This window comes from Oreochromis aureus, linkage group 19, assembly GCF_013358895.1.
Source record: "Oreochromis aureus strain Israel breed Guangdong linkage group 19, ZZ_aureus, whole genome shotgun sequence".
Taxonomy (NCBI): domain Eukaryota; kingdom Metazoa; phylum Chordata; class Actinopteri; order Cichliformes; family Cichlidae; genus Oreochromis; species Oreochromis aureus.
In genome coordinates this window covers 27,739,770-27,763,599 of record NC_052960.1, presented here as the reverse complement: position 1 = coordinate 27,763,599, position 23,830 = coordinate 27,739,770, and the positions used below count along the sequence as shown (strand labels likewise).

Below are 23,830 nucleotides of genomic sequence, written 5' to 3'. Positions count from 1 at the left end.
GAAGAGCATGACTGATATGATGAAACTGGGATTTTGTTACACTTAATTATTGCAAACACAACTAAAACTATAACTGAAACTAATCAAAACTAAACTGAAACTAAGGATTTTCAAAAAAATAAAAACTAAACTACCAAACAATTGGTAAAAACTAATTAAAACTAATGTAAAATTGAAAATCTGAAGTCAAAACTAAATAAAAATAAAAACTAATGAAAATTGCAAAACTATTAAAACCCTGGTGAGAGTAGCAAAAACAATATCCCTGCCTCTGGCAAGTACAGATCAGGCACCACTGAACAAGGAACACTTGACAAATCAAGAAACAGCATTCAAGACAAATCTGGAATGTCTAGCAATTAGAGGGAAACCAAAACAATTTAAAAGAAGGGCCATGTATGAGATTTGGATGTGTAGAAAAGTATGAGCTGATTTGTGCTGGCACTGAATTCAGTTGATTTCCTGGAATTTTGACTAATCTTGACTTTAATTTTATGTAAAAGCTAGTAGATATTTTAGAATAGCCCTTTGTTGTTATTGTACATGTACAACAAAATTTTAGGTGCTCTACACTAAATATGCCTGAAAAAACAAACATACAGAAGGAATATGTACAAAATAAGAGAGAGGCACACAATAGAAAAGGATCTGTAACAATGGTATGAAGGCTCCAAAAGCCAACTGTAAATCTAGTAAAAAACTGAATTTCTTCACTGAAAACTATGTTAGACTGAAAATGTTTCCCAAATTAATTCAAACAATTTTTGATTTCCTTGCTCAGTTTATCTCTGCATATTTTGGACTTTTAGCATTAAATACTCATTTTGAGTTTACTTCTGCCTTTTGTGTCTCTGTAGCAACAACAATACAGCACATTATGTCTGGTAAATAGTCTGCTCATTACCTGCTTACTGTGGGTAACAATGGTTTAAATCACAAGCTGGATATAAACATATTTCTATATATGCTCGATTAATGTGTGTGTGCATGTTTGAAATATGCTGAAATAGAAAACTTATGTGGTTAAATTAATTACTTTTACATACCTTTAGTCCATTCTTTTATAATGGGTATTAGACTTTCTCTATGTATATATAAAAAATAAGTGAAAGCAAAATATTTCTATTATCCAAAAATGTATTTTGAAAGCACCTTCCCATCTGTGCTTTTAAAACTTCTTCTGAGATGAGTCTAACATCTCAAGTCAAGCTTAAATGTGGAATAAAGATCAACTACTGTATAATTTCTCTTTTTGCCATTTTAAAAACTTCAACACACACACACACACACACACACACACACACACCAACCAAGCCTGAACTTTGACTGTGATAATGACAGTGTTAGAAGTCGATCTGGGGAAAAAGAAAGCTGTCTCCATTTTGCTGCTGTGGTTTAATTCCCCTGTGTCCTCAGATAACTCAACTCTCTTGATATCCCTGTTTTGTTCCTTGAATAGAACACTGTACCACAAGATGACCACACAAAATTCCACATTCTCCACAGTCACAGTTTTCCTCTACGTCTGCCTTTATTTTGACAGAAGGGAATCAGAATGGGGAAAAAAACAAAACAAAACAAATTCTAACATTGCCCTGTCACTGATGAATCATTTTTGCACCCAGCAACAAAAACAAAGATAGCCTATGGAGCATAAACATCAGGAAATAATATATTACATGCAACAAAAAGATTGTTCTGGGTCATGACCAAAGTTCACCTGAACTGATCATCCAAAAGATGGTAAATAGTAAATGGAATAATTTTTTAGCACCTTCTACTCTCCTGGAGCCCTTAAAGCACTTTATATAACATGCCACATTCACCCATTCATATAAGCACTTTCTTCTATGTTTTTCCAACTGCTTTCTACCTAACATTCACACATTCGTACTCCGTTGGATGCATCGGAAAGCTATTTGGGGTTCGTATCTTGCCTTAGGACATTTGGCATGCACACTGGGGGAGCCAGGGATTGAAGCACCAACCTTTCGATCAGTAGATGACCTGGTCCGCCTCCTGAGCTACAGCCACCCCAAAGCATTGCTCTTTTCAAGCTTAAGTGTGTTAGTTTATTAAATAAGGTTTTAGGAACAATCCTCATAAAGTTAAAGTAACAGAGAGCTGACAAATTCCAGCACAAACTAACACTTTTTACATATTCAAAAGTGAAAAATAAACTACAAATCTACACTACCAATCAAAAGTTTGGACACACCTTATCATTTAATGTTTTTTGTTTATTTTTACTAGTCTTGTAGTAGTACTACTACTACAAGAGTCACCTCTGCTGCTGAGGACAAATTCATCCGAATGCCACACAAAGTTCCAGTAGCAGACACATCTCTACATCACCCTGTTCAGAGGAGACTGCGCAAATCAGGTCTTTATGGTCAAACAGCTGCTAAGAAACTACTACTAAAGAAAAGCAATAAGCAGAAGAGATTAGTTTGGGCCAAGACACACAAGGAATGGACATTAGACCAGTAGAAATCTGTGCTTTGGTCGGATGAGTCCAAATTTGAGATGGTCGGTTCCACCCGATGTGTCTTTGTGCGACACAGAAAAGATGAACGGATGGTCTCTACATGCATGGGTCCCACCCTGAAGCATGGAGGAGGTGGTGTGATGGTGTGGTGGTGCTTTGCTGTTGACACTGTTGGGGATTTATTCAAAATTGAAGGCACACTGAACCACCATGGCTACCACAGCGCCCCGCTGTGACATGCCATCCCATCTGGTTTGCATTTAGTTGGACCATCATTTATTTTTCAACAGGACAATGACCGCAAACACACCTCAAGGCTTTGTAAAGGGTATTTGACCAAGAAGGAGAGTGATAGAATGCTGGCCTGGCCTCCACAGTCACCTGACCTAAACCCAATTGAGATGGTTTGGGAGGAGCTGGACCGCAGAGTAAGATGCTCAGCATCTCTGGAAACTCCTTCAAGACTGTTGGAAAACCATTTCAGGTGACTACCTCATGAAGCTCATCGAGAGAATGCCAAGAGTGTGCAAAGCAAAGGGTGGCTATTTTGAAGAATCTAAAATATAAAACTTGTTTTGAGTTATTTCACACTTTTTTGTTTACTACATAATTCCACATGTGTCCATTCATATTTTTGATGCCTTCTGTGAGAATTGACACTGTAAATAGTCGTGAAAGTAAAGGAAAACGAAATGAGAAGGTGTGTCCAAACTTTTGACTGCTAGCGTATAAATTGTGTCAATAAATCTATTTAAATAAATCTTCTTTATAAATTGTATTATTATTATTATTACTATTATTATCATTATTATTATTATTATCATTATTATTATTATTATCATTATCGTTATTATTATTATTGTCATCATCTATGATCTAAACTAAATCTTAAATAAAGGCAATCATACCATACTGTCACCAAAGTGTATCCTGAAAGGTTTTCTCTGTTTTCTTTGTATTGTTTTAGACTCTTTACCTTACAATATAAAGTGCCTGCAGGCAACTGTTGTTGTGATTTGGCGCTATATAAATAAAACTGATTTGAATGATCTTGATCTAGTCAAGCATTAAGCATTTGCATCTGAACTGAATTCTCTTCTACAGCTGCATCAAAGTTAAGGTAACGCTTTTGTAAAGTGACCACTTTTTCACACCAAACAGATGGATGAATAGTCCACCCTGAGTGTGTTCTTCTGTTGCTGTAGGCTCATCCATGTTGATATGTTTATGTTCCTGTTGCCAACTCGGCTATCTTAATAAACCATTACAAGAACAATTGAGATGTTGTGCAGGAAAGATTTGGGGACTAATACTTCATGTTGATCATGACTTTGGTACCTTCAAAATGGTCTGTTGACATTTACCAGAATAGAAGTTTGGATTTCTGTTCTGGTGAAAGTTTGGATGGTTTTTGGCGAATAAAAAATAGACCAGAGTAGGGCTGAAGAGAAAAACGTTTTAGACATTGGAAAATATTTAGACTTTGGAAACCGGAGGCCATTTTACTCATTGACACTATTAGTTAGACTTGGTGTGCTGGCAAAAAACAAAAACACATTTGCCAATTCACTGAATGTTCCTACAATAAATATGGAGGGAGCTTTTTCTAAATCATTTTTCACATTTAAGATGTTCAAAATATGTATGAGAAAAGTTGGTGCTTGATGACACTTGATTTTCTACCTCACAACATTTAAGCTGCTTTCAAACATGAACTGCAGCTGTTTTCTAGTTATTGCCTGACTGGAGGTTCATGTCAGAGAACAAATGCCTGATAAAGTTGTTTCAGACAAACAGTCTTTAAACTTCTAACCCCTGAGCACAAAGTCCTTGGGAGGCCTACTAACATACTTGTGAGAATAAAGGAGGTGATTACGTGGCGAGTGAGTTGCTGTTGTGCGCTGCCTCCTGAATAAACAATCCTCACTTAAACCACTCAAACGATTTCCAGAAATCCCACTCTGCATCGATCAAGTTCTTGTAATTCTCTCTGTGTTCAGTCTTGTAATGGCGATTCAAATTGTAATCCTTACAGAAGTCTGCTCTCCACAGTTTATGCATGTGGCTTTACCTCTTCCTTCAGTAAATAAATATTTGGGCGTCTATGTCTTGTTAATCACTCTATATTAATCTTTCAGTCCTATCAAATTCATATCATCTAAATGACGTTATAACACATTTATAACAAAGCTGCTTCACTTGCACACAAAGACGTATGCAAATAAAAACCAAAAGAAATACCAGTCACCTTTAAAATGAAAGAACACACACTGAAATGGGACAAGCTGCATGATGTTACATCTGAATCCTAATTTCCCGCTAACCTCATTCAGGGCAGGCAAGAACAAATAGGCCAGATGTGGTCCACAGGCCATACAACACTCAGGTCTAATCTATTTCAACCCATTGTTTGATTTAAATAACTTGGTTTTCTGACCCTTACAGCGGCATGTTTTATGCACGCACGCACGCACACACACACACACACACACACACACACACACACACACACACACACACACACACACACACACACACACACACACACACACACACCATTTCCAAAAATTTTAATACTATTAAAGTGTTTACCCTGACATTTTATGAATTACTGTCGGTGGATGTGTTACCTCTGAAGGAGCCTGCTGTGCAGTGATGTAGTAGATGAGGAAAAGTCTCATTTTGTCTTCTGGAGTGCCAGCTGACAAACACACATTTACAGAAAGCTTATGCAGTTTATTCTGTCTCTGTAACACATGCTTGCTGAGTATAAACAAACACAATTAAAATAACACTTAAAATACACTTGCAGTTACAGATTTTGCACTTATCCCAGTATGGTATATAATAATTAATGTGAGTGTGTTTGTGTGTGTGTGTTTGTGTGTGTACCATCTGGGTCACTGATGATGTCCAAAAGGGATTTGTCTAAAGTTGACTTGCTCATCAGTTTCTCTTCAAATTCAAAGTAAACATCCAATTTCCGACTCTGAGGACACAAAGAGCATAAAATCAGTACAACAAACACTATGTTCACACTGTGTACTGTATTTTCAGTGCACTGGTACTGCTGTAAACCATCCAGTAAACACTTCATATGCACTAATCTTTATACATATTAGTGCACTGTTTTGTAATGGTAACATGTTTCCAAATGCTAGCAGGCCTAGCCTGTAAAGTGAGGTAACTGTAATTTGAGGAGCAACTTCAGTGATACTGGGTCCACCTAACAAGCAACCCGTATTACAAAGGGTGGATGACTTTTAGCAAAAGTATGTTGTCATTTGTATTTTATGTTTGACTTTTAATGGAGAATAGGTTATGTTCAAGATAACAGGAAACACAAATACTCCACCTTCTGACTATTCACCATTCCTATAGGATCCAGGAGAGGTTCTCAAATTTCTAGAGCCCTTTGTTTTTAAATAATATCTAAAGGAACATTTTTCCTTGTTTCATTATATTCTTGCTAGTAACTAACTTGCTAGTGATTGGTTAGCTCCAGTAATTGACCCAGCCACGTCTGCAATCTGTCATCTGGTGACAACAGTGCTCCCATTTGTTTAAACAAGCCAAGCAATCAACTCAACTGTCAACGTTCAAGTCCAAAGAAATATTAGAGCTTTACAAACTTATTTTATAGTACATAGCCTTTGGATGTGTGGCAGTTAAATTGAATCTCAGTTTCTGGAAACTACCGTATACCTTGATGTGGTCAAGCACTGCTGTGGCAACATTGGTGTGCAGATCAATCAGTCTTTTCTTTTCCAACAGCTCTGGCAGAGAGCTGCAAAAGGTACAAAAAAAATGTCAAAAACAAGTAAAATAAAACTCAGTCTGCATTTTATTACCTATCATATGGTCAAAACTCTAATTGTACCCAAGTCTGTAAAGAATTTCCAACTAGAAGGCTGTTTTAGAGTGTGTGTCCTCTCTCAATACACCTAAAAACAAAATCCGTACCATTTCCATCTTCACTGAAATCTTAACATAAACATAGGTTGAAAACACAGACACAGACACACACACACACACACACACACACACACACACACACACACACACACACACACAGAGCTTTATTTTATGGAAATCCCACAGATCAAAACCAAAACTTAAAATCAAATGTTCCCTGCCTCAGTACTCATCTGTCCTCTGAAGTTCATGGAAATAATTTCTTTGTTGTTGAGAAACAGACTGACGCAAAACCAAAGACATTCAGTGAAAGGGGTTAAATAAAAAGCTCTGTGTTCACTTTTGAACCATTTAACCATAATTTCACCTCATTCACTGAGTGCATGGCTCAGGGACAACCTGCACTGTGGTGTAAACTTTTCTTCCACTCAGAACTATGGTGCCAGTATGACGATGATTTTTTAGGCCATAAAATATCAGTCTGTCTGAGCAATAACACACTGGGACACCTTAAACCCAAAGAACCATTGTAAATACACATATTTTTTGTGTCGTTTTCATGATGACGAACGTCATTCATGTAAGATTTATATTTCCGAGGGCTGATTTTAAAATGACCTATGCTTGTTTTGATGCAGTTCAAAGGGAGAGTTGTTTTGTGTACATTGTGTATATATTAAATTACCCTGTGTTGGAGAGATCTCAATGTGTTCATTACCTGACAGCAGAGGTCAGCTTCGCTGTGTTGTCTGAAAGCATGCTGATGGCTCCTTCATCTTCCCCCTCTAAGCCCTGCAGTCAGAACAGACATCACAAGAAGTAGCATGCAAAATCACGCTGTGGTGTTTACAATTGCTTTAAATAGGACTGCATAATCTGCCATAAAGTATTGTGATTAAAACCTTGATGGCCATGCAATATCATCTTAAATTTCTTGAAGTAGAACAACAGATGGTTAGACATGCCCAAAAGGGATCTGGAAATTTTCTTGAAAACTTGGACATAAACTTGGACACATCACCTCCGACTTGAAACTTAAAACTGCCGTGACTCTGACCTCTGAATATGACTTAACTTTGTGACTCAGATAAAGCCTCAAACATTGTGAAACTGGAGCTGGATTGTACCATACTGAGTATCATGCTGTATATGTGAGTCTTACCATGATACTTTTCAACCGTTTGACTTCATCCTCCTGGGCTCTATACGTGTCCAGCTCCTCCTGAACTGACTCTGCAACCTCTGGGAATGGACTGTAACAAACAACCAATTATAATAACTATATTATAATAATATTCATTATAATAAAAAGAAAAGAAAAAGGCACTAAAGAAGATGAAGGTCTAGTCAGATAAACTTAGACATCATCAGCATAGAGACCAATGTTATAATGTTCTGATACACATATACAGACATCCATACACCCTATACTGTTTGGCACCTAATAAAGCACTTCCTCAATATAAATTTAAATAGCAAAATGTTTTAACATTGTTGTAGTTATTCCACAGTGTGACTCCAGAAACAGTAACACAAAGGTTTTTGCTGTTGTCTGTTTAAATTAAATACAAATTTTAGAAAAGTAAAAATGGGACATTAAGCGTTGGGAATATTAACCTTCCCACCGTTACTGAAAATTTATCAACTTTCCTTAAAAGTCATGTCATGTCTGTACTGGAAAACCAGGGGATTAAAATGAACACTATTAATACGGCCAAGAAGTGTGGCATCCTGGGCTTAAACATGTTTCGAAGGGTATGCCTAGTCCAAATAATATTTAGCCCGTAATCCCACATTTTCTGTGCTAAATTAAGATAAATTGTAGGGCTGTCATTGTTAACTCGCGTTAATCTGTCACTTTAAAATTTTAATGCAATAAACCCATCAGGAGTGCAGAATGACTCAAAATAACCTGAAATGTCTCTGTCAATGCATTTCGGGCAGTTTGTCCATTCTGCGCTCCAGATGGGTTAATTGCGTTAAAAACTTGAAGTGTGTTAATCGTGATGGCAGATTAAGCACTTTCAGCAGTTACCCCCCCCCAGGAACTGACCTGCCCTTGTGTTTCTGCCAGAACTTGTCAGCGGCAGTCAGGTCGTAGGTCTTCCTGCTCTTCTTCTTTGGTCTAGCACCAGCAGGTGATGGCTCTACCCCCATACCCTCCTCCATCACCACCCTGTTCAGATGGAAGTCCTGGTGGACACAGGAAAACATTTTTTTCAGTATTGTTGGCTAATATTTTGTCCAAGTGCTATGATTTTTGCTGTTAGTCGATTATTTTAGTATGTTAGAGCTCATCACAGAACAAGAACTAATCCAGTTTTCTGGAATATATTTTTTATAATAAAACCTGATCAAGATTCCAGGAAAGCCATTCCAAGAAGAAGTGTTGGTGTGCTAAAGATAAACAGAATGAGCTACAGAGCAAAGACAATCTTTCCTACAGCACATCGTTGCTAATTCCAGTACACTAAATGTCGCCAAAGGCTGACAAGTACCATAATATTATTGTTGCCATGAAAACAGAGGAGGCATAGTAACAAAGACTTCGTGTTACGATCCAGGCTCCTGCTGTGGGGGGCTTAGTCAAGTTTACAGGAAATAGAGAAGGAGATGTGGAGTGAGCAATGCTGCCATTTGGACTGATGCAGCGCTTACTAGCAAAACAAGGCCACAAACAGAAATCCATCCTAAAGCAGGCTGACACTGATTTATCTTCCAACAAAAAAATCAGTATGTTCAAAAGTTCTAGTAAACGGTCTGATTCAGACTTCTTTCAAGATGCTAATTTCAAAATAACTCCTACACAAACTAAGCTAAAATTGACTAATAACATCCATAAGTGAGGCAGGCTAGATGAAATAACATCTGAAGCTACTTTTATCCTCTTCGTCATTTATATACTTTTTATTTGTGTTGTCTAGCAGCTGTCATAAACACCTACACTATCTAGCAATGAGGTCTGCCTTATCCATATTAAATGAATCAGATCTAGAAGTTACATTAACCAGATATGTAAAAATCAGACTTCACAAAAATCTTAACACACTTGCTGAAGGGAAAGTGATAAAGAATAAACATGAGACCAAATGACTCCTTAAGAGTGATGGTTGCTGGGCTTTATTTGCAAAATCTGAACTTTTTTGAGAGCAAGCACATTTGTGTGTGTGCGTGCTGATGACATGTTACATAATACAACATTCACCTCTACGTTCCAGTGCTGTCAGTATTAACATCAACACCTCACTAGTTGACAGCACTCTGGCAAGAATTAGTGTGAGAATTTGTGTGTGTTGTGGGAACATGGGGATATGTGTTTCTGACAGTCACATAAATAAGTCTATGATTCAGCATAATGTGCATACAGTCATCTGAAAAACAAAATACACCATCCTTCAGTTCTAAGATTTTATATATCAGGATATTAATAAAAACATCCAGTCCTTAGCAGTTCTTAAAATCAGCTAAATACAGCCACTGAACAATACAACACACTACACCCATTTATTATTTAACAAAAATTAAGCCAAGATGCCAAAGTAGTATGTTAGAAATAAGGTACACTGTTTCCGCTTCCATAGAAATTAAAAGGGTAAATAACAGTCAGGGGCAGATAATCAAGTGCACTTAATTTGAAAAAAAGAAAAAAAGTTTAAGGACATTTTTTAATTTTAAAAATAAAAAATTTAAAAATAAAGGATTTGTTTTCATGAAAATCTTTTTTTTTTTTTAAACAGTTTCAATTCTTTTCGGCTTCAAATTTGATTTTTTTCAGTTTCACGCTTAAATTTTTATGTTGTGGGCGTGTATCAAGGAGGAGGGACAGGGCATAGACAAAATGATTCATAGGTCGCTAACCCACAAGAGCTATGAGCGCAGTAGAGAAATCTAAAAATCGTCCATTCATTTCTCAATACTATATTGAAATTAGAATCCCCCACCTTAACACAACTTTAACCTTCTTTTGTAACAGAATCTTTTGACATGCTACACTGAGTAGCATCAAAACTCAAATGACCACTGAAAACTGAAAGTACGGCTCCATTTTTATTTTCCCTGATTGTGAAGCATTTGTCACAGACCAAGCAGAGACTGAAAAATGAAGCCAGTGACATGCTAAAAGTTACCGTTTCTCTAATAGTCAACTGAGTTTGGCTCCAGAAGCGATTTAATCCCCACAGACCCCAATTCCCATGTTAAAATGTCCAACTTTAGGACAAAAAAACTGAATATTTTCAGCCCAGTACTTGTTAAAGGTTTTGGTCTCTATAGTTTCCCACTTTAAAAACTGAATAATGGATAACTTCTTTCTTTTTTTAAAAACTCATCCAATGGAATATTGGAAAGTTATATGTTACAGCAGTGGTTGCTTTGATTGACAGGTGTGCTGACAAAAGAAGCTGTAAATGTTTCTAGTCTGCTAGGAATCACCTTCACTGAATCCAGCCAATGAAATGGACTCTACTGTATTTGTGATGGTGTATAAGATCCACACTGCCGTGAAATTTGTTGTGTACCACATGGTATTGCAGCGTCAAAGACAAGAGGAAAACCAGTATCTCTGGTCATTCTCAGACAGGTGACTGACTTCTTACCAGCACATCGTGAATCAGCGCCTGATAGGTCCAGGTGTGATGGAGAGGCGTGGCCATGTCCACATTACGATCTACCAGGACAAACAGGGGTCTCTGAAAGCTAGAGGGGAGAGTATAATACTGCTGAGTGTAGTTAAACACAGGGCCAATATTTAAACTGCCAGAGACAAAATGCTGCATGATGGGAGATAGAGTCTCACATGAACTCAAAAACTAAAGTAAACCATACTGATTACCTTTTATTCATTCATTTATCTAAATCAGGGATATCTAAAGCAATAATATTATCAATGTTAACATACAGTGAGTCAAACATCTTTCACACTTCATGATTAATGTTGACAGTCAATCTAGATCTTCCTCTAATATACATACAGCATATACTGTGTGTTTTTCTACCATTTAACTTTATTTAGCTTTAGCTTCCCTAATGCTAGTTGAGCAGCACTACAGAATGAGAATGGTCCAGACTAAAATAATGACTGAAACAAAGAAGAAAAATGCATCACCTGATTTGTATTCCCAATATTCATTCTGACCTTTTTACTAAAACTAACATTTTCATTAAGAATGCTGACCTGAACTGTCCAGCAGTCATGCTGTCTCCTGTGAACAGACTGTTTCTGGCATCACGCAGGTTCTCACGGAGTTTTTTGTCCAGTTTCTACACAAACAAGTACACAATTCAACACAAAGTATTCATATTTCCATAAAATTATAATGACTAAAGTGAATGCCTTTAATCTTTTCTGTCCAATGTGTTATTTTTCTTAGAAATTTTGGATGCTAGTATTCATAGGGATGATGATGATGATTTTTTTTTTTTTTTATACCAGCTATTCACCTAAATGTTGTTCAAGTTCACAAAAACAACAAAACAAAACAACCAGATTTGGGTTTCCAAGCCACCCCTCGCTGGAGCTAGGCCCAGGGGGATCAACGAGCATCTAGTGATTGGGTGTTAGCCCTTGGGGCCTGGAAGGGCTCAGCCTAAATAGCCCATATGGGCCACCACTTCTATGAACCCACCACCTGTAGAAGGGGTAATAGCGGTCCAGTGGAATGTGGATTGGGTAACAGTTGAAGCCAGAGACCATGGTCCAGTTGCTGAAACTCAAGTTTGGGTAATTGGAATAGGTACCTAGTGGAGGAGGAGTCTGGCCTAGTACTTGAGGCCACTGAAACTGAGTGGACCATGTTCTGTACCTCAATTGCTGATGTGGCTGCACAGAGGAGCGGCTGCAAGGGGGATGGTGCCTGTTGTGGTGGTAACTCCCAAACCAGATGGTAGACACTGGAGGTGAAGAGAGCTTTCAAGCTAAAGGAGTCGTCCTATTATACATGGTTAACTTGAGGGACTCCGGAGGATGCTGATGGGTACCGGCAGGCTAAGTGGAGCGCAGCTTTGGCAGCAGCCAAGGCAAAAACTGGGGTGTGGGAGGTGTTCGGAGAGGTCACGGAGCAAGACTTTTGGTCGGCATTGAAATGTTTCTAGCAAACGACTCAGGAGAGGAAGAGCAGGTTCCCATCAACATGCAATATAGTGGGGATGGGACTCTGCTAGCCTCAACTGAGGTCATAGTTGGGCAGTGGAAGGAATACTTTGAGATACAATGAGCAGTTTTTACGTGTTAGACTGGACTCACCACAGCAACCATCTCTGCTGCGTTTCCTCTAGGACAGCGGATGATCGGGACCGCACCTGATCAACAACAACACACTTTAATGAAGTCTCATTATACTTAACAAACAAACAAAAAAATAATGCCAAAAAATAGCCAAAAAAACACATATGTTTATCAACAGAATCGCTAAATTAGAAGGTTAAAATGGTTTACAGACAAATAGAATTCATAGAGATGTTTTCTTCCAATGAAGCATCACAGCTTGGTTCAATGCTGAACCACTATTTAATAAGAATGATGTGCAAATGGTGAGTTACAGGTAATTTAAGGTTGTCAAAAAAAACTTCAAAGACTATAGTGATGTTGTGGTCTAAAAATGTTGAGACCAGTTTTACAAATAAAAATTGACTCTAAAGGTCAGTTTTACTGACAGACAGAGGTGCAGAGTCAGAGATTTAATCCAACTTTCCAACTGAACTGTCAGATTGAACCAGTGAATAGCTGCCCCAACGTACAGGCCAGCACACAATCCCCAGAGAATTCTAACAAAAGAGTTCACCATTACATGAAAAGCTTATTAATTCTTCTTCAGCTGGTATTACTATATATACTACACTTGTGAAATGACTGATTGCATTTGTGATTATAAATTGTTAACAGAAAACTAAGAGATTTCCACTCCCATCTACACACTTTGGCCACTGTGGTATTGTGCCAATTTGTCCTTACTGTAAACTAGCAAAGCTACTGTGGTTTTGACAGGATCGAGGGAGTTTGACAAGTTGAGGAGTTTTTACCCTGATAATAAAAAAAAAGATTGCATTACCATCTAGTGGACTGTAACAGTAACACACCCAACTGAAAAAAAAACTGCTTCAGCTAAAAATGAACATTGTGAAATCCAGGTGAATTTGTAAGCACACAGATATCAGAATTTGCCTTGACTGTCATTCTATGAGTCACACTCACCGAGAGTGACGAAGAAACAGAAGAGACTGTCTACAATGGTGTCCATGATGGCCTCCATGTCTGTGTCCTGGATGTCTGCCCTGTTGATGGCTGCACAGGTGTGAAAAAAGGAAAAGCAGAAACACTTACCTCTGTGTTTATCTAAGTAAAAAAGGTGGCAGCTAAAACAATATGTCTCTTCTAGTCATTATATTACGTCTAGTATAGGCAGCTATATTAACTATATATAAGTGTGTTTGTGTTAGTCATTTAAGTTTCAGTGACTAAAGCTGTCTGTGTGTCATATTATTTACTTTGAATTTAATAAATGTCAGAGACACATAATATGAAATACAAGATAAGATACTCCTCTTTTTATGATACATAATGTTTTGTGTTCTTCTGCTAATCTACATATCTGATAGCTTAACTTTTAATATGTGGATTTCACGTTTATACTGAATTATGTGCAATAAGCCACCATTTGCCATCTCGATCAGTTCATCACAAACTACTTCTGCTATCTTGCAGAGCTATCCTGTTGATGTTTTAGCTAAAGCTTTAAATTAGATTTAATTGAAGTGTAATAATATTTTAAGTAGATTTAAATGGAGAAGTGAAATAAGGATTTTAAACGAGGCAGGTGAAGAGACATCCATAATGGTAGTCTCAGGGCCAGATTTACTAATGATCTGCACCAGCACATAACCCTCTTTTAGTGTTAGGGTCACTGTTTAGCTCAGTATGCCGAGCAGGTGATGTATATAATATAAAGTTAAAGCGAGGCGGTCCAGGTTTTAATGTGCTCTGGGTTATTTTCCCCTGCTCTCTCCCACTTCATCTCTTGGCTGCTTTTGTCATAATAACTCAAAAAAAAGACCCACAAAAAATAATGAGCAAAAAAAGGTCCTGTCAGAATTTCCTAAAGCAACACGTTGTATTTTGTACTTTAATTCCATGTATTTGCATACATATGTTCCCGCTTGAGAGGTCAAAGACTCTGGAAGAAGAGTATAAATGAATCGCACAAACCCAATTTACTAAGGTTTGCGGCGTGCAATTTACTGCAAACTGTGGTGGGAAAAAAAGCAACTGCTATGGCTGTGACATCTGCTACTAGCAGTGTTCATTGGTTTGGAAGGGGAGGGGAAAAATGATGTTGTCAAAACATCTTCTCCTCAGGCTGTGAGTGCTATACTGGAGCTTTCTAATTTCCGTAAATGTATATTTGGATGAAATAATACCACCACGTGGGAGGCGAAGAGCATGAAATTGTTGATCATTAAAACAAAGGTAAGTGCTACATAACTAGCTTAAACAAATTGCCACACGTAAATCTTACATTTTGTGGAATTGGACTTTTAGAAAAAAGTTCCTATAGTATTCATTTGTCACATAAATGCTGTGTCATAACAGTAAAGCTGACTGAGTATTTTTCCAGGTCAGGTAAACCTGTAAGACAGGGTTAGATGTGTGCTCACATGTTGGTGCCATACTGTACGCCCCTCTGACAGCTGTAAATACACAGTGAGTAGTGCATTCAATGGCACAGCAACTATCTGGCATTTTTAAACTCAAAGATATTCAAAGGAGGGCTGGAGAATAAAGAATTGCAGAACTTTTTTGCCCACCAAGTCGGCATGTCCCACTATGTCTGGCGTGAAAACTACGGATTGCCAAGTACTTTAGAAGGACTTCTTCGTGTGTGTACATCACTATCATATACTTTTGTTTGTCTTATATTGTCACTTGATTTTCTGATCTTCCTATTTAGCTTCTTCTGTGAATCACTTTGAAACGTGACTCAATAAAATGTTCTACGAATAAATACAAATAAAGATTATTACTAGAAAACAATAATATACATCTAAAAACCTCACAAAATCAAAATGGTGTTTGAAGCTTTTTTGGGTTTTAAGCTTCAACTTAAATTTAGATCACAAAGACAGAAAGTGTGTATGTGTGTGTGAGTGTCTTTGTTTTACCATGGTAGGAAATGAGCTCCTTATTTTGATGGCAGAGGATGAACATATCATCTTCCAAAGTGATAAAGTTTAGATACTGATCAAACACCTGAAACACAAACAGATATCAGCCTGATTAATTAGTGCTGGACACAATAATATGAACACCTGCTTATTACAAAACCTGTGTTACTGAGCTGATATAAATTATCCCACAAGGTTGCAAAGAGAAGGAAGGAAAAATAATGACCACAATCCAGCAATAATAATAAGAAATTAATGCAAAAGTACATAATCAAATAAATCTTTTAATATTTACATTTGTGAAATGTTGTTAACTTTCTGATTTTTTTTATTTAATAAATTGTTGTTGCCTTTTTGAAATATTTTTGCATTTTAAACATTTATTTAGTGGTCACTCCACCAAAAAGGGGTGCTTCATAAACAGAAAGAATGTAACCTTGGTGACTTGGGTAACAGCGTTAGCAGCCAAAGCGGCACTGGCAATGTCCTCCAATTTACTTCTACTGATGGCAGAGATGAAGTTCAGATAGTATGACTCATACAGCTGGTTCCTCAAGTCCTACACACACACACACACACACACACACACGGAGAACAGACATGAAATTACAATTAATATTTATTATTATTTTAATACAATCATGAGATTGCAAATAAGATAAACACAGCATTTCTAAAAATTAGTGCGTAATAGGCCAAAATATCTCTGTCTGACAAGCACTGATTATTGGATCATTAAATAATCAACAAAAAAGTTTCCAGAGCTCAAGGTCATCCCTAAATGTCCACACTATATGTGCCACAATTAAAATGACATGACACAACACAACCAAGACATCCTTTAAGAATCGGGATCAATTCATCAAGTTCTGTTTTTCCCTCCACACCAAGCAGCAGTACTTGGTTCTTTATTGCAAGCAAATTCTGTATTCTGATTTAGAGCATTCTGACAACAAAAATCCAGAAAATATTCCAGTGTGGGACGCTGAGTATCATCAGTTGCTAAAAGATGATAATTGATAATAACAATATTTTGCTGCTGCATTTTTAGCCTTTTAGGACCTGTCGTCCACATATGTGGACATCACATTTTGGGATGTCTAGACCGCAATACTAAATTTTGCCCAATCAACCCAAATAGCAAAGAGAAATTAAAAATGCATGCCATTAAAGAGTTCAAGAGTTAAAGAGGTCTTAGGAGGTTAATGAACTCATCAAATCACAAAAACACAGAAACTTGGGCTTAAATTTGAGAAGGAAAGCTGTGAGCTTTCCTCACAGATGACACAAACACAGAAAAATGATAAATCAGTTCTCAATAAAAAGGAAAGGTCATGCTCCAGAAAGGCAGACGAATAAACGAATAAAGCTGGGATTGTCAGTGTTTTTACCAAACTTTAATGACAGGTGAAAATTAAACGGGATAACTGAAAAATGATTTGAGCTTTTAGTGCCTTTTAGTGTCTGCTACTTCTGAGAGGAACTCTTCTGTAATTCCCAGCGTAGATAAACACATTCAGGCAAAGAGCTGAGTCCAGCTTAATGAGTTACTGTGTGAGATCACCTGACAAATCCTGTCAATATTCTCCTCTGTGGGCATGACGAAATAAATAGCAGGAACATCTGGAATAGGATCTCTGTCTGAATGAAGCAGCCTGAACACACAAACACACACACACACACACACACACACACACACACACACACACACACACACACACACGCACAATAGCACTTTTTTCTTTTTTTGTTAAAATAAACAACATGCAACAAGAATAAGAAACCAAAAATCACTGAGACCTCACTAACTGCAAAATAAAACAGAAGTAAAACTTGGGAGACAGCTGCCCCATAATCAAGTGCTACAATGTTGTGCAGAACTCTCGAGCCGACCCTTATTTCTTTATATTTTGCTAGGAAAATGAAAAAGGTGTAGCAATTATCATTGGCATTTTCACAGATTCAACTGAAGAAACGGGAACAAATTATGTACACTTGCAACAAACCAATCTTAAGATGGGGGTAGAGCTGAGCGATAGAACGATAACGATATGTATTGCGAAATAACTTTTTCTCGATAGAAAAATTAAACTATTGCGATAGGCCTCATCTCTCTTGTCTAAAAAAAAAAAAAAAAAAAAAAAAGAACAGCCAATCAAAATTAAGTAGCGCAGAGCCGAACCAATCACAGCCGCAGCGTCACGTCACGTGACTTGTTACGTACAGCACAAGTGCCAAGGCGCACATGTGTATTTGTTTGGGAAGCAGCCAGCCGGGCTGCCCGGGTAATGGAGGAAATGAGTGCGCCGACTAGAGAAAAATCAACTGAGAGCGTGACCGAAGGTTACCAAAGAAAAAACCGATGATGGTTCCAATGCCGGAGAGCTTGTCGAACGGAAGGGCCACAGACGTTCCGTAGTGTGAAGGTATTTCGGCTATTTCAAGTCTGACAAAAAACAGAGTAGCGCGCACTGTAAATTGTGCCGAAAGCAAGTCTGGAAATACAATAAACCGGTGCATGCTCAATCTCTGACTGAAAGCGCTAATTCGTCATTCGGCTTTTGTCAGACTAAAATAACTGTTAAAACTGTTTGAAAAGCTAAGCTATACAACAAGGAGAGATTGAGAATTTCCTTTTAGTTCTCAGTTTATTTGATATTGACAAAAGTTAGTCAATTTTGTCTGTTCTTCTGTAAAACAAACTAAGATTTATTTTTAGAATTAAAATTTTGTTTCTAAGTGGAATTGACAATTTAGTGGTCTGTTTTGTTTGTTCTATTTTGAAACTTAAATGCTTTAGCGGCTGCCTTTTGTGTAGTTTGCAATATTTGCCTTTATTTATCTGAAACTGAAGTCTCATGTTCCTTAAGTACATCTACCCTGTTGAACTTATTATGGGAAATAAATATTTAAATCAAAACAAGCTGCTGATTATTTCACATTTTACTTGTGAGCAATGGCACATTTAAATCTTACAAATATAGTTATTTGGCTTATATCGTGATATATATCGTTATCGCCTGAAATGAAAAAAACATATCGTGATATGAAAAAATCTTATATCGCCCAGCTCTAGATGGGGGCTTACAATTGAAATTTGTTTCTTTGCTAAGTTTTTTGCTATATGTAGACGAACCAATGGTTTGTCTACATATGGTGAGTTTTGTGCCTTTTTTGTGACGCTATGATTCATAGATCAGTGTTAATGCTAAGGTACACGGACTGGATGAAAACTGAGCGACAAAGCAGCCACTGTCCATAGATAATCTTTGAAAGACCCTCAGAAAGCTTGAAGAAGTATTGCTCAAGAAAATCTTGAAAATTACAAGAAAATCTTGCTCCTTTAAAGTATGGAGAAATTAGTTGTGTCTCATGACTTTTGCTCTATATAACTACTCAAAACACTCCTGCAGGACCATCATCATATGGTCATTTGCAGCTGCAGTGCTGTAAACTGATCACAGAGACACACCATCAATCACACATTCACAAAAAAAACTCAATCAACATGATCATGTAAAGGCTGTTTTTTTTTCCTATGTCCTCAAATTTGTATTTATTTACTGTATTTAGGCTCCCATTTCACTTTTATTCTATGTATTAATTTATTCATATTTTGAATCTATCTATTTATGAATTTCTATAATGATTATATATAACACAGCAAAACTGATTTCAGAAAAAGTGTGTGAAAGTTTTGGTGGCAAAACCACAGCATATTTAAACTGAGGTAAACAGATGAGGTGACCCTCCTGTGCCTTCTCTGAGAGCAGCATGTGACCAGTTGTCTTTGTGGTGATTACTGATAATGATTGTTATTTTTGATTATGTGATACTTTGTTTTGTGTGTGTGTGTGTGTGTGTGTGTGTGTGTGTGTGTGTGTGTGTGTGTGTGTGTGTGTGTGTGTGTGTCCTACAGATGCAGAGTGATGCCCATGTCTCGGAGCTCTTTGACAGACAGCAGTGGGGAGATGATGTCTTGGCCAAACCGGTCATATATTAACACCTGCAGAAAAGGCAGAGATCAAAAGACTTTTTCTGACCCAGGCAGAAATCACAAATACAAAGCCCTACTGATAACCACACAACACTTATTTATGTGACTGCTTTCACTGTGTGAAAAGTCTGGCATATGAAAGGTGTGATTGCTAGTGGAATGCAGTTCTATGGGTGAAATACTGATACATACGTACACTGATTAACAGCATGAAAGAATGAGTTGGGGATGTGGGCTGGCACTGACATCAGCTGATTTGCCAGCATTGTGGCTTAGGTTGACTACATGGCCTATGTGAACTATAGAATTATTATGTATTTATTTATTAAACTTTGAGTTCACGTTGAAAAGCATGACATTCTTCATTACACAGTAAGCATGTATGAACTGTCCCTTCACCTCCTCTTAGAAACACAGGATGCGGATTTTCAGAGGCTGAGTTAATCCTAAATAAGATTTAACACACAATGCAGCACACTGCATTTTCTGAACACACTGAGCTTTTATGCACGGCGAGTATGAGTCTCAGTATTTAAGTCATGATTTCAGGCTGGATTTTTTTCCTTGACACCTTTTGAGTTACTACACTGTTATAGTGACTTACCTTCCACACTGGCTCAGCTGCTGTGTTCTTCAGAGGAGGTGCATTGAAGTTCAACATTCGCTTCAAAGCGACTGCAGAAATGCATCACAGAAACTTTTATGTTAGGGGACACACAAACAGATCAGTATCCACATGGCTAATAAATACTGCTCCATTAATACTAGCTTAACTGAGAAGCAGGTGTTTCTATAATCAAATGGTTGTTTAAGACATCTCAACAAATACTGTTCTGAAATATGTCAAGGGTTTAACATGCTTTTTTCTATGGTGAAACGAGCCTGGGGAAATGACATGCCATATTACAAAATAAAGCCTAAAATCTTTGCATTTTAGGCTTTATACATCACATTTGTTTCTTAAAAATATCAATAATGACTATCTGCTATGATAATCATAATTGACTAACTGTTGCCCTTTTGACTAAGGACGAAATTCTGTAGATGTGATTTTGGTGTGTGAAAACATTTCTCTGAGCATTTCATAGACAAAATGTTTATTAACTTGAAACTAGACTACTGATGCAGTCCCCTGGGTCTGCAGTGAACAGCTAGCTTTATTTGTTGCCAGCTGACGATTTGATAATTCCACTAATCACTGCAGCTCTAGATCACACATTGATAAATCTGTTTATTCACTGACCAGACTGCCCACAAAAATATTCAATAAATGTACTAGAATAAAATGGATATGCAAGAATAAGACATCCACATTCTACTGTCCACCCAATATTTAATATTAATAAATAATATTAAACAGCAATACAACAATAAACTGATCCAAACAACAAAGCTTACTGAAACCATACGAGTATATTCACATAATGAAGAGAGGATTCATCTTGTGTATATGAAACTAGAAATAGCTTATGACTTTCTTCAGAGTTAGCAAGAGGCTAGCTATCCGTAGCTTAATAGCTACGGATAGCTATTAAGCTCTACCGTAGTAGAGCTAGCAGCACTGATAGCTGACAGGACGACGGGTTAACTTTGGGTAAATAATTTAACAGTGTGGTTGACAAGTTAACGTGTCTGTAAATAAAGGAAAAAATGAACGAGTTCCGCTATCAATAGTGAAACAGGAACATTAATGAAGTAGCTCAGCCGGCTGTTAGTTTAGCACGTAGTTTAGTTTGTCAGCTATTTAAGAGGGGGAATGGTATCTCAGTCAGATTTCGGGTTGGTGGACCTCTCCACAGCCCGTCACCGCTGCTGTCTTTCGCCTGATATAATGTTAACGAAAGAAAGAAAACATTTTAACAAACCTGTCTGCTTCTCCCGGACAGACGCCGCCATATTTGATGTTGTTAGTTACGGAGTGACTGATGACGTGGCATCAGCTCGACGTCAGCTTACACGTCAGAGAAGAGTATAAAGTGAAGAGGTCTCGCTCTGGTGCTGTTTAACAGAGAATACAAGAAAGAATGCAGATCATCAAAGTAAATTTCCGCTTTCCAGTAGACCAATAATGAATTTTTACTTATATTATTATTATTATTATTATTATTATTATTATTATTATTATTATTGTTGTTGTTATTATTATTATTAAAATTAGTATTATTATTATTATTATGTGTGATAGACAGTGGCGTTTAGTCAGGACAAGCAAAGTATTGTTTACTTAGCCAAATGTAAAAACAAACATCAATTAAAACATACCAAAGTGAAAGCCATCTCTTTCATTTTATCTTAAATAGCATTCTGTCACAAAACGTCTTGCCTGTTTAAATCAATCATTTAAGCATTTAAGCCTTAAGCATCTTTAGTTGCAATATCAAACATTCTTCTGCATGACAGGGGCAGATCTAGAGAAATTTTCTTAGGCTGGTATGAGGGTGGCATGGAAATCGAATGTGGTGGCAAAATCAAAGCTTTTTACACACATGCAGGTATTACATTCTGTAATTATATTATATATTTCTGTAATTATATTATGTATTTTAACAATTATATATTGTTAAAATACATCAAATGCAGTAAGTATACACGTTTCATATAAATATACTCTATAACGTTTTTATTTTCTTTAGCCTACATAATTAAACATTTCAGTTTCATAAAACATGCAAATTTGGATTTTATGTACTGTATAGCCTATATAATAAATAAGTATGTAGTCCAATAAGTATAAAATCTAGAAAGCTACACAACACAGGGTGGTTCATTTACAAACACAAGTCTAACTTAATTTCACATTCTTTTTTGTATTAAAAATAACCAAATTGTTACATGCTTAAATTTACACAAAATGCCTCAAATCTGCACTGTCATGAACACATTTTTCACCAACATCTCAAAAACTATTAAAGATAAAAGGTGAGTAAATGGAATAACCGCTATATTAAATAGTTTAAAGATAATGTTTGAAAAGCACATGTCAACTGAGACTGTAAAGAAACATAACCTTAAATAAATACCGCATTCTTGATGGATTTTAATTTAGTAATCACTGCCAGTATGATTGTTTGTGTTATTATGTACTCTGTGTGTTAATGTGTTTTATCATCTGTTACAGGTTTCTTATTCATTTTCAGTTATATTAAATACATAAATTTAAAAAAAAAATACAGTGAAACAATAAAACTGGCATTTCTGACAGTATTCATCTTTGCTGAGACTCCACATAACTGGACTGGACCACAGTCCATCTCTTATTGCCCATTCTTTCATGCCAATCTTTGTCTCCATTTTTATTTTTCCCCCTTTGAACAATTTAAAAGTCTGCTAAAATATATTCAGACATCATTTCCGAAGACCATTAGTAGTTCAATGTGTGGATCCAAAACATTCCAGTTCTGTTGATTGTCAGGGACAAAAACCCTTGTCCAAGGGTTTCAAGGGTACACTAAACAGTCTTTCAGTGCTCCCCTGTTTGCTTGCAATTTCTTGTCTGAAGTCTCCATTCAAACAGTTCAAACAACTAGGGCTTTTGTTGAGAGACAGTTTCCATCCAGTTCCATCACAATTTTTTGTAAAATCTCAAATGTGTACTTAAGCTTTGTCAGGTACCTCAAGACCAGTGAGTAAATGAGGCCAAACAAAATGGCGAATGCATTTGCAATGTTACTAGCACTTTAACACCTTCAATGATTATTCCAACATCTTTAAGGTCATCTGTAGGTTCTGTCCCTTCCTTCATAATGGTGAAGATTCCCAGGGTTATCTGCCACATTGCCTCCTGGTCAAGATTCATTACATGTCAAACTCAGGACTTGGTGTGGGTCTCACCGCCATCACAGTATTTATTTGCAGACTGGTGAAAGAGTATATGAGTTGAAAAGTTTCATGGAGACTGCAGATTTAGTCACCTTTGTTCACTCGTGCCTGGTTTACTTAAGATGGACCTGGTCATACAAGTAGTTAGATGTAAGAATGATACACAAGTGCCATTTCTTTTCACCTTGTAATGCTTTTAAAGCCTTAAAACCATATTCCAAAGCACGATGCTGTGGGCAGCAATCAGCACTTCAATCAAAATAAACACCCTGCATGATTGCATATGAAAGCAATTAAAAAGTACCTGAAATTTCTAGAACGAACAGTAATTCACATTAGCAGCATAAGGACTCAGTTTGAATTTACAGACACTGTGTATTTAAAGCAATATGATATGATCAGAATGGATCAACGGCAGTTTTTTGAACTCTACAAACAGAAACTGCAGTTTGCCC

The 23,830-nt window shown here is 37.0% G+C and overlaps 1 protein-coding gene across 1 annotated transcript in view; it reads right to left on the bottom strand.

Annotated features, from left to right (window-relative positions):
- scfd1 (sec1 family domain containing 1) overlaps window positions 1-21,507 on the bottom strand; it is a 34,303-nt gene extending 12,796 nt beyond the window's left edge. Inside the window, exons 1-16 of the mRNA XM_031745840.2 lie at window positions 21,422-21,507; window positions 20,161-20,231; window positions 19,477-19,565; window positions 17,124-17,214; window positions 15,996-16,118; window positions 15,557-15,644; window positions 13,593-13,682; window positions 12,645-12,700; window positions 11,577-11,662; window positions 10,999-11,098; window positions 8,457-8,596; window positions 7,566-7,656; window positions 7,122-7,195; window positions 6,194-6,275; window positions 5,381-5,477; window positions 5,119-5,189 (exon numbers count right to left, since the gene is read on the bottom strand). Of these exons, the coding sequence (XP_031601700.1) occupies window positions 5,119-5,189; window positions 5,381-5,477; window positions 6,194-6,275; window positions 7,122-7,195; window positions 7,566-7,656; window positions 8,457-8,596; window positions 10,999-11,098; window positions 11,577-11,662; window positions 12,645-12,700; window positions 13,593-13,682; window positions 15,557-15,644; window positions 15,996-16,118; window positions 17,124-17,214; window positions 19,477-19,565; window positions 20,161-20,231; window positions 21,422-21,452 (1,380 nt within the window). The 5' untranslated portion in view covers window positions 21,453-21,507. The remainder of the gene's footprint in view (window positions 1-5,118; window positions 5,190-5,380; window positions 5,478-6,193; window positions 6,276-7,121; window positions 7,196-7,565; window positions 7,657-8,456; window positions 8,597-10,998; window positions 11,099-11,576; window positions 11,663-12,644; window positions 12,701-13,592; window positions 13,683-15,556; window positions 15,645-15,995; window positions 16,119-17,123; window positions 17,215-19,476; window positions 19,566-20,160; window positions 20,232-21,421) is intronic.
- Between the last annotated feature and the right edge of the window lie 2,323 nt (window positions 21,508-23,830).